Source organism: Leucoraja erinacea, chromosome 2, assembly GCF_028641065.1.
Source record: "Leucoraja erinacea ecotype New England chromosome 2, Leri_hhj_1, whole genome shotgun sequence".
Classification (NCBI taxonomy): Eukaryota; Metazoa; Chordata; class Chondrichthyes; order Rajiformes; family Rajidae; genus Leucoraja; species Leucoraja erinaceus.
The window spans coordinates 102,878,074-102,890,172 of NC_073378.1; the positions used below are offsets into that span (position 1 = coordinate 102,878,074).

General features: G+C 41.2%; 1 protein-coding gene across 1 annotated transcript in view; it reads right to left on the reverse strand.

Moving 5' to 3' along the window:
* Positions 1-2,785: 2,785 nt before the first annotated feature.
* Positions 2,786-12,099, reverse strand: part of nxph1 (neurexophilin 1) — a 105,342-nt gene continuing 96,028 nt past the window's right edge. The window contains exon 2 of the mRNA XM_055662021.1: positions 2,786-4,011. Within this exon, the coding sequence (XP_055517996.1) occupies positions 3,250-4,011 (762 nt within the window). The 3' untranslated portion in view covers positions 2,786-3,249. The remainder of the gene's footprint in view (positions 4,012-12,099) is intronic.

Genomic DNA, 12,099 nt, shown 5'->3' on the forward strand with positions numbered 1-12,099 from the left:
TGTCACATACGTTAGGAGGGTCATGTGCAAAGTCGCAATTAAATATTAAAGTGGGCCTTAGAAGTCAGCGTCTTAATATCGATTGTTTCCAACTTGCTATGTAAGTGTAATGTCACTGCATTGTTGAATAAGTCATGGACGGTGCACATTGATAGAATTGGAGGTAGTTGAGCTGCATCCAAAGCCAGTCATGCAGATGGAACACATGATCCTAAAAGATGTATTCATCAACCTTGGCCACTCATCTCAGGATGTTGGTTTTTTAGCATCGTGGATAACCTTTGTAACTGCATTTACATCTGGCGATCCTCTAGTCCTCTATGAATACAGAATATTTCTACTCCTTTGCACCTCTTTTAGTGAGGTCTCCAGTTCAGTACCCGATAAACCTGAAACTCAATCTCTCCCATGTTGCGCCATTTTGCAATGTTTCGTGCACAAATGTCAACCCCACCTACTGACCCCTCCCTTTAGGACATGCGTGAGAAGCAATTGCTAATTTTAGCTGGAGATAATCATTCATGACAATGTCTCCTCTACTGATGGGATCCAATATGCAACAATGCTTAGCACTAACTGGGCAGTGAAATAATTGAAGCGAGAGGGCAATGATTGCTTGCATTTCAAGCAATGGGAATAGGAGAAATATGCTTCTTTATCTACTAGTTATTTTCAAAGCTATCAAAAATAGCTCCTGGCTATTTTCAGCAAGGATAACTATACAGCAATATGGAACAGGAGTCTGATTTCCAGATCTGGATTGACATTTTTCTTGTTTATTTAAACTCTAAAATACCTGATTCTAAATGCAAACTATTTGTAGGTAGCATCCGCCTTCATCTTTTGCCTTTCTCTGACGTACCATTAACTAGATTATTTCATCTTATCAGATGTGTAGCTCTTGTTGGCTACAATGTAATATTAGAAATACCTAAACCCACAGGACTCACTCCTTAGAAAACCTACAGGATTCCAATACTTACTTACAGCCTATTATACGTCCTGGCATGTAGGGCAGCAACGAAGGTCTTCCACTCGGTAGCGTTGATTCCTTCGGTTGCTGTTTCTGTAACATATTTGTTTTACGAGACAGGGTTGTTAGCCCTGTGCTCAACCTCCAACCTGGAGGACCAGTGGATCGCTCTTCATCTCGCCTCTACCCTTCGACCTGTCCATCATGGGAGACCCTAACAGGAGATGAATCTCCCGCTGGCATAGCTCTAGGGGTCACTGAGACACACGAGCTCCACGACCACGACAAGGTTGCAATCCACCAGGGAGCAGAAGTCCAATGGTTAAATATAAATTGCTTAATATTGAGCTGCACCATTTCTAATTGCCCATTCTTGTGATGAATTGTGGATTGATTATTTGATTGCTATTAGAAATCAACTAGGGGCTAATAGGGGTGCCTCCACCCTATAGATATGTCTTATGAACATGACCTGAAACTTGCTCCTGTGATCTATATTGACACCCAACACTTGCAATGCAGTTGTTGTTGGTTCCCATTGCCAACAATGTGAAGCAACAACAATGACACTTTTGCCCTCTAATGTCTTTGCATGTTCACAATTGTCCTGGACAGATTTTCGAATGACTGATCTGCAAGCAATCCTTTTGTACAAGGTTGGTGAAAGCCTTGTAGAAACAAAATAAGTGGTTGCTTTAAGTCACTTACAGCAATTCGGTGGGGTTTGTATCCTGGGTAATAGGTTCAGTGCAAATATTGGGGAAATTCCATATTGCAACTGGAGCAGTGTCACAATGGCCTAAGAGAAGCCTGGTTAAAAAAAAAAATGTTTCTATATATTGATGAGTCTCACTCTCCTTGTTCTTAATTGCAGTAGCTCTTTTTCCCCCTCGTGTCTTGCATACCTTAAATTAAATTGGGAGCTATAGTGTTATCTTAAGTATAGGCAGTGGCCATCAAGCAACTCCTAATGCCAAGTGATCAACCAGTGCAAATTAAAGGTTTAGAATATGCCATATATGAGGAATATTTACAGAAACTGCTATTGCATTGAGAATGAAATCACAGAACAGCATACACCGTGTCAATAAAGAATACTTAATAAAAATGTATGTAAATAATTAAATGATATTAGACACAATTCATTAATTTATTAGTAGAAGCTGAACTAGACCTGATGAAAATTTCAAAATAATTGTTTTAGAATTAAAAATGTAATTGGTGTGTGTAAAAATTGGTTATGAATTAAATTATTGGCTTACTATTATCCATTGTCACTTGGTCGAGATCTCTACAATAACACTTCTCCTCATTTACCTGAGCCACATACCAATGCTATACTTTTTAACAGGGGTGTCATCACTCATTGATAAATAAATAACATATTTCTCGCTAAAATCAGATAGGGTTTTCGTTTTCATTGTTAAAGATTGGACCCCAGCTTGATATTTAAACAATTAGTGTTCAGTTTTAGTTGTTGCATTAGGTTCGACTGTAAAGTGTTGTAACTATCTGTTTCTGGAATCTGATGTGCAGCCTGATTTCGAGAACAATTACTTGGAAGAAATGACTGGATTCAGATATGTCAACTTTGAGAGCAGTTGAATATATTTGTCAAACTGTGAGGGTGCTATAACTAATACAGAGGAGACACCACCACTCAAATTCATTGGGCCTATTGAGAATAATTATATCAGTAGCAATGATCAGATTCTTGGTCAATGTAAAGTTGTGTTGTTTGAAAATCTGTCTCTCCCATCAAGATTGAGCCAGATTATATCCTTCTGCAAAAAAGATCGCATTCACACATACATCAATCAAAAAGGAAATTCCTTGGGAAAATGGCAGGGGTTATTAATGTGACATAATTAGGGTGTATCCATGTTTTCAAACTGAAATATTTTAGTATTTTATTCCTATTTACATATCATCTTCCAGAAATAAAATACTTTAATACAGACAATGAGTAATATGGCATATGTATACCTCTTAAATTGTTTTTCCACCAGTTACATTAATTTTAATAATTGTTTCTTTGTACATGAGTTTGTTGTAAGCTATAACTGCTACACAAATAAAAGGCTATTTTTCATTGCATTTGCTCTTTAAACCCATAAACAAGCAAGAGAGACGGTTACACAATAATGTTCATACTGTAGGTAGCTCAGATAACACTAGATTAACTATATACAGTACAAACCATTCATACAAATGAAGACAAAGATATAGAATTCATTGCAGTAACATAATTACAATAAGTGTTTTATCAGACCCACTCAGCCAGAGGGGAAATAAGGAGTGTCACTGTGGTAATTGTAATCTGGACACACTTTCTGCACTAGTTTGTAATCTGTACTGTAAAATGAAATATAAATACATATGACTTTAAAGGGTTTGGAGCAGAGCCATGACACGTGACTTTGGGTCTGCTCCTGGTAACATGTTTTCGATGGATCGTAATTGCAAAGCGTCGTCTTCTTCGCCTTGTCCACTTTCTCGTATTCAATGCGGCAGTTAAATGTCTTTGAATCTTTGGCATCAATCACTGTCTGTTGAGCCAAGTCAAATTCCACAATTTTTGTAGGGGGCACCAAGCTGACCGAAACATTCCCCTGGCCAGTGGAATTGTGACGGAAGTAGACGCTAAAAGTACCATTTCCATGGTCCACTATTTTGCCTGTGATCAGTAGGTTGAGCTTGACGGTTTTGATGTTGGAATGAAAGTCTCCCCAGCCGAACATTTTCTTGAATTTTCCTGTTTTTACTATAGGGCGTCTCTTAGCACGGGGGTGAGGTTCCTTCTGATCTGAGGCATTCCGTAACCAATCCCAAATATCCTGGTCAGAATAAGGTACTGGAGTTTCATAGTGCAGGTCCACAGCAGTAGTATTCTCTTTGCCAGATAATGTCTGTGTTAGCAGGCGACTGATAGACAGATCTTTGGTACTTTCTGTCCATATATGCTTTTGCGTGTTCTTAGGGCTGCCAGTTTTTAGAAGGTCTGATTTTTTAGGGTTGTTTTCATGAGCACATGTTACCTATAATCATGAAAAAAAAAATAATTAGAATTGAATTTTTATTCCATAGTTATCAGAAATATGAGAAAAGTATCTCATTTGCTCTGCTGATTATATTATTTCACAAACATTGATAATTTTAAAACGGTTTGCATTGTTATGACCAAATCAGAAATTTGTTAGTGGATCAAATTTCTTTGATGCACATTGCCTATTAAAAAGACTAAAATAACAAATGTTCTTCTTACAGAGTATCTTGAAAACAACAAAATATAAAGGTTGTTTGATTAAGAGATGAATGTTGCTATGGGAATGAGACAAGCTCTCTGCTCTTTGAACAGCAGCTGAGAATGTTTCACATCTACATTTACAACAGGCACATTGTCATGAACTAAGCACCACATTTAAAGATAGCATTTTGAACACGGATCTGTCCCTCAGTTGCATTAAGCCCTCACCTTCTGATCCACTGTGGTGGCAATATCTGATGAGCTCTTAATATTTGCTAAGTTAGCAAACTCTTGTCTTGGTTAATTATCAGTACAAAATAATTATTAATAGATAGTACCCAAAATAATTTGACCCAGCAATCACATTCCCCTCAGGAGATTAAGAACTTTGTAACATACTGATAGGAATTTTTGAAGCCTTGTTATTTCTCCTCCAACCACACCCACAACCTCCACAAGTACATACACTGATGCCATCCACAACTCACAAACTTTGCACACCTTGAGATATTTTAAACCCAAAAGCAAAAAACATAATGCACATGTAAAATATATTCAAATTGTGGTCTTTTATGTATGAACATCAGTCTACAGGAAGGTTATTTTATGTAAATGTCATTAACGTTCTGAGGTCTTTCATCAGGCATTCACAAACATTAGTAGAGAAGCAAGCAACATGAGGAGATATAGTACTTGGTCTGAGGTCACTTTTAAGGGTTTTGATGGAAGAAAATAAGATTGCGTGGTGGGGAAGCTGTAGAACTTAAGGTCAGGGCTGCAGAAACACAGCTGCCAAGGAAGAGTGATCAGATGCTCACGATATTAGAATTAAAGGATATCTCCAATAAACTAATCAAAGTATCCCTTCAGTGCGACAATCTTCTGCTAAAAGATCAGATTTAGAACCAGATGTGAACTAACAAGTGGGTTTCATCAGATGGTTGATAGTAATTAATTCATCAAGAAATGAAGTTCCTATTACCCCCACCTAAACATATCACCCAACTGTACTCTAGTCAGATCCAGCATTCTGATAAAGGTCATTGACATGAATTGTAATATATTTCCCTCTCCACAGTTGCTGCCTGACTATCTGAGTCTTTCCATATTTTCACATTTTATTCCTAACTTTCTTCCACTATCCAAACCCCCTTCCCCCTTCCCCTGATAACCCTTCCTCTGGCCTCACATTTTGCAACACCTGTCTCCTTATTTCACAGCCTTCAATCTTCTGCCCATCTCTGGCCTTGGTTCAACCACATGCGAATAAACTCCCTCACCTGTATTCACCTATCACATGCCAAGCTTTGTCCTGCCCCCCTCCTCTCTTCCCGCTCCGCCCCCTCCTCCACACACACGCACTGTAATAAGCCTGACGAAGGATCCCAACCTGAAACATCGCCTGCTTATGTTCTCCAGAGATACTGCCTGACCTACTGAGTTACTCCAACACTTTGTGTCTTTTATTGTGCTTGGCTGAATGTTTCTGATAGCTGACAGTAATTAACAGCACTCCTCAAGGGGGTGACTAATTCTTACAATAATGCTGCAGATTGGATTGTGAGGACATGCTCTGTTTAATGGCAGCTTGTAACATAAGAGGCGCATTGGTAACATCTTTTAAAATGAAGGTGAACCTCACAAAGGCAGGAGGGGCTGAACACTGTGGACAATGGAAGGCACAGCAGAAGATACAAGGATCCACCACATTGCACCTCACCTAAATGTCCCTCCTGCCCACCCCTCAGCTTTAGAAACATAGAAACATAGAAATTAGGTGCAGGAGTATGCCATTCGGCCCTTCGAGCCTGCACCGCCATTCAATATGATCATGGCTGATCATCCAACTCAGTATCCCGTACCTGCCTTCTCTCCATACCCTCTGATCCCCTTAGCCACAAGGGCCACATCTAACTCCCTCTTAAATATAGCCAATGAACTGGCCTCGACTACCCTCTGCGGCAGAGAGTTCCAGAGATTCACCACTCTCTGTGTGAAAAAGTTCTTCTCATCTCGGTTTTAAAGGATTTCCCCCTTATCCTTAAGCTGTGACCCCTTGTCCTGGACTTCCCCAACATCGGGAGCAATCTTCCTGATTGCTGATTCCTGATTTTCTGATAATGCTTTGTTCTCCGGGGAAGAGATTGGCAAGGGCAAGGATATTTTATTTCCTATGTGGCTTAGGAAGCTTTCTTGGAAAGATGCCTAAGTGACGGATAGTGACGGAAAGCAGGTCAGAATAATCATCCACAGAACCTGGCTGCAGTGGAGGAAGAACAATGACCTCTTAAGAAAAGCCATGGCAAGGCTTTCACTTCACTGCTTGCGCTTAGCTCCACTCCACGTGTAGTTTCAGTATTTTTGTCTCCTCTATCAGCATATTCATCCAAATCCTGCACTTTCTTCTGCTCCCATTGCAGATTTGCAGCTGCTGATCTTCCCAGTATTAGTACCTCATCTTCCAAAAGCCCGTGTCACCTGTCACGTATTCACAACAACATCAGGCAGGAGAGCGGGCTCCTTGCTATAATTGAGGGACATTTTGGGCAGAGAGAGTATTGGGAGAGTAAAACCTTGCTCATTGGCGACCATCACCCCTTCCTTTTCACTTACATTTCTCACAATGCATGACAGCTTGCTAGCACTTTCAGACCGGCTTGGCTTACACACATCACTAAATGCAACATGCATCCCATTTCAAAGTCATAGCTTCACACGACTCATGAGGAGCAGAGGAAATGAGGAGGCAGACAACTTTTTCTATCATTCCATTCAAATGAAACATGATTGAAGACATGAGCTTGAGCTGCATTATACCAGTCTGCCAAATTCACAGTTAACATCTCAACATTGACCAAATGATTGCTTATGTTAGCGACTTAATAGAAACATCAACCACATTCAGACTAGTGCACTATGAAAGTCTGACACTAGATGGCAAAATAATATTTACAGGATATATGTATATGAATGTATTGTATATAAAAACATTACAGAAAGTGTTTTAATGAATAATGCATTCACAGCATTAATGATTAGTCATTGTGATTTGTTAAGTTCAATATCAGTCTCATCTGAATGGTACATGAACATCTAAATGGACAATTGGTTGCACTTTTAAAATATGTCAATTCCTGTAACATTGACAAATTTGTATGATTGCAAAGAAACACACTTTTAGAGCTATAGGAAGTTACAAATGATTAGAATGGAGCTAGATCCAATCTTGGAAAACAACAGGAGTGAGTGATAGATGCCATATTATTCTTATTCTTATATAACTATAAAACTCTGATCTTGGATGTGGATATGTCTGTTTTTGTTTGTGTATGTGTGTGCGTGTGCGTGTGTGTGTGTGTGTGTGTGTGTGTGTGTGTGCGTGTGTGTGTGTGTGTGTGTGTGTGTGTGCGTGTGCGCGTGTCAGTATCAGAATGGGAAGTGATAAGATAGTTGGCAACCGAGATGCCCAGTAAGCCTTGGCGGACCGAGTGCAAGTGTTTGACAAAACAATCACAGAGTCTATGCTTGGTCATGCCGAGCCACATCAAGCACATGAGACTAAGTAGATGAGGTTAGAGGAGGTGCATGTGAACCTTTGGTTCAACTGGAAGGACTGCTGGGGTCAATGTTCCCAACCCAGTCAACCTTGCAAAGTCAAGAGTCAAGAGTGTTTTATTGTCATATGTCCCAGATAAAACAATGAAATTCTTACTTGCTGCAGCACAACAGAATATGTTCCTCATAACATCTGGGAACCAGTGCCAAAATATTGAGAACTCTGCCAACAGCAATAGCTTTATATAGTTGCACTCACAGTCATTCCTTACAGACACATAGGCTCTTACATCACATAAACTGGAAAGATTATGTTCCTCGGCAGAACAGACCCACCAGAGGTGGCAGCAGAGTGGGAGGGAGCAGTCCTTGGAGTCCTCGCCATTGACTCTTGACCCAAGAGAGTCGCATGGTAACAGATCGATTATGGCCAGGAAACCTTCTCTTGATTACTAAGTTAAGAGAGGAGAAGAGCAGAAAGCATGCCGTGAACACCACCAGGTCGATCTGAAAATGAAGTGCCGTTCTACTGAAGCTCCAACACAGGGAACATGAGTGGAAAATAGCAAAATCAGCACACAATAGCCTAAAACAATAACTGCTGGAAATACTCAACAGATCAGGCTACGTCCATATAAATAGTTAATGTTTCAGGTCTGAGACCCTCCGTCAGAATGGGTTATTTCAGACTTCCACTATCTTAAGTCATTTGGGGAGATTTTCAAACAATGCACATGAATGAATAACCTCACAACCAATGATTAGATCAAAGATCCGCAGTCCTGCCATGTTTAGTTATGAAGAGCGGTGGAGAATTCAAGATCGAATGGGAGGACAAGACTTCAACAACATCCTAAACCTGAACAATGGCAGGACCCACTATGTGAACAGAAAAACAGACTCAAATATTCACAACTGTGTTCAGCTAAACCTGCCGAGTAGATGTTTCATTTAAGCTTCCTCCTTCGGTCAGCACCATCATGGCCACCTGTCCTCAGGCAATTAAATTAGTTTCACACGATATCGCCAACTTATTACTGCATGCAACAGTAGGAGCAGAAGCTTCTTAATTGTAATATAAAAGATTGGTGCCCGAAATTCAGCACCAGCTTCACCTTTCGAAAAGTTATTCCAGTGTGGTGACAACATCGGCATCTACCGAACTATGCGGCACATGTCTGCGCTAGATAAGTGTTGCCCAATATGTCTGGTCACAATCATCAGTGAGGCCACGGTAGATGTCATTGACAGTAGTATTAAGAGGCACATACTCATCAATTACCTGCTCACAAAAGTCCGGTCTAAGGTTCACAGCATGATTTCAATCCAAATTCCATCACAGCCATGGTCCAAACATGGAACAAAACGCTGAATTCCAGAGGTGAGGTGAGATTAACTGCCTTTGACATCAGAACATCATTTCCCAACTCAAAAGGCATCAAACAGACCTGGAAGCAATGGTCAATGGGTCTCAAGGGGATCACATCTCAATGGTTAAATCAAACCTCACAAATGAAGGTGGTTGCTATCAACAACTTAGCAAATAAGCAAAACCATGCCTTGTGCAATAAACCTTATAAAAGGGTAAAAAATGGTAAATAATATTTGTGCCTTGAAAGTGCCAGGCAAAGACCATCTCCAACAAGAGAGACTCAAACCACCCAGCCTTTAGATACAATTGAAGTAAAGACATCAATGCTGAAGAAAGTGTAATCCAAAACAATTATCACCAACAACTGGAGGAACATTATTGATGCTGGAGATGGAGAAGCAAGAACATAAATGTGGTGACTGCAGGAACAGATTGAGGCTGGGTATCTCATGGTGAGTTACTCAGCTCCTGAGATTGCAAATCTTTTCCACCATCTACAAGGCACAAGCCAGGCGTATGTGGAATTAGTTCCATTTGCCCTGGTTAACAGCAGATCCAACCCAAATCCACCCCTGCAGCCCCAGTTGATAGATACCCTGCTATCATGTTACTAAGTTCTCTACCTGCTTCCTGTACTCTGTATCATCATTGTCCGTGATCCAGCATTCATTCCCTTTCTTATTAAGGACACAGTGGCTGTAGCATGTACTGTCTGTAAAATGCGCAGCACAGTGTATCCCAAATGTATGATCCCCATCACCAGGAAGGATGGTGTCATGGTACACCAGTCATTGAAAGTAGGCATGCGGGTGCAGCAGGCAGTAAAGAAAGCGAATGATATGTTAGCATTCATTGCAAAATGATTTGAGTATAGGAGCAGGGAGGTTCTACTGCAGATGTACAGGGTATTGGTGAGACCACACCTTGAGTATTGCGTACAGTTTTGGTCTCCAAATATGAGGAAATACATTCTTGCTATAGAGGGAGTACAGAGAAGGTTCACGAGACTGATTCCTGGGATGTCAGGACTTTCATATGAAGAAAGACTGGATAGACTCGGCTTGTACTTGCTAGAATTTAGACGATTGAGGGGGGATCTTTTAGAAACTTACAAAATTCTTAAGGGGTTGGACAGGCTAGATGCAGGAAGATTGTTCCCGATGTTGGGAAAGTCCAAGACAAGGGGTCACAGTTTAAGGATAAAAGGGAAATCCTTTAGGACTGAGATGAGGAAAACATCTCAGAGTGGTGAATCTCTGGAACTCTCTGCCACAGAAGGTAGTTGAGGCCAGTTCATTGGCTATATTTAAGAGGGAGTTAGATGTAGCCCTTGTGGCTAAAGGGATCAGGGGGTATGGAGAGAAGGCAGGTACAGGATACTGAGTTGAATGATCAGCCATGATCATATTGAATGGCAGTGTAGGCTCGAAGGGCTGAATGGCCTACTCCTGTACCTATTTTCTATGTTTCTATAATAACTACTCTAGGCAAATGTGAACACCATCACCTGCAGGTTTCCCTCCGAGTCAGCACCCCCATCCCCCTCTGCCACTGCATCCTCGACTTTCTGACCATCAGACCACCATTAGTGAGGATATGTGACAACACATCTTCCATAATAACTCTCAGTAGCAGTGTTCCAACTATACTCCCTGTACACTCACGAATGTGTGGCATAATTCAGCTCTAACTCCATCTACAAGTTTGCAGATGACACCACCATGATCAGCCGGAAAATGAGCAGTGATGACACACAGTCCAGGAAGGAGGTAGAGAACTTAGTAGCATGGTGTCGGGACAAGAACCTCTTCATCAATATCAGCAAGAAGAAGGAACGCGTTATCAACTTCAGGAAGCGTGGTGGAGCACATGCTAATATCAACATCAATGGTGCCAAAGTGAAAATGCTTGAAAGCTTCAAGTTCCTTGGAGTAAATATTACCAAAGTTCTGTCATGAATAATCACACTGAAGTGACAGTCTAGAAGTCACTACTTCCTCTAGACATTGAGGAAATTCAGCATGTCTCCAATTACTCTTATAAACATCTACAGATGTACCATGTTTAAGGCAGAGATTGACAGATTCTTGATTAGTAAGGGTGTCAGGCCTTATGGGGAGAAGGCAGGAGAGTGGTTTGAGAGGGAAAGATAGATCAGCCATGATTGAATGGTGGAGTAGGCTAGATGGGCCGAACGGCCTACTTCTACCCCTGAACCTATGAACCATTGAAAGCAAACTGTCACAGCATTATGTGAGTATCGTCACAAAAAGAGGTGCAGCACTTCAAGGCAGCATTTCACCCCCTTCTCAGAAGCAATTAGACATGGGCAACAAATGGTGACCTTGCCAGCAATGCCCAGATCCTGTACACTGGCCCTATCCCCAAACTCCATCTCCTTTACATTGATGACTGCATCGGTGCTACTTCCTGCACCCATGCAGAACTCATGGGCTTCATCAACTTCATCACCAATTTTCATCCTACACTCAAATTTACTTGGACCATCTCCGACACCTCCCTCCCCTTTCTTGATCTCACACTCTCCATCACAAGAAATATATTATTGACTGACGTCTATTACAAACCTACTGACTCCCACAACTATCTCGACTACACTTCTTCCCACCCTGCTTCCTGCAAAGACTCTATCCCCTACTCCCAATTCCATCGTCTACGCCGCATCAGCACCCAAGATGAGGTGTTCCAAACTAGAACATCCAAGATGTCCTCATTCTTTAAGGAGCACGGGTTCCCCTCTACCATCATAAATGAGGCCCTCACTTGTGTCTCCTCGGTACCCCGCAGCTCTGCCCTTGCCCTCTATCCACCTAGTCACAACAAAGATAAAGTCCCCCGAGTCCTTGCCTTCCATCCAATCAACCGTCGCATACAACACATAATCCTCTGAAATTTCAGCCACCTCGACAGGATCCCACCATTAGCCACATC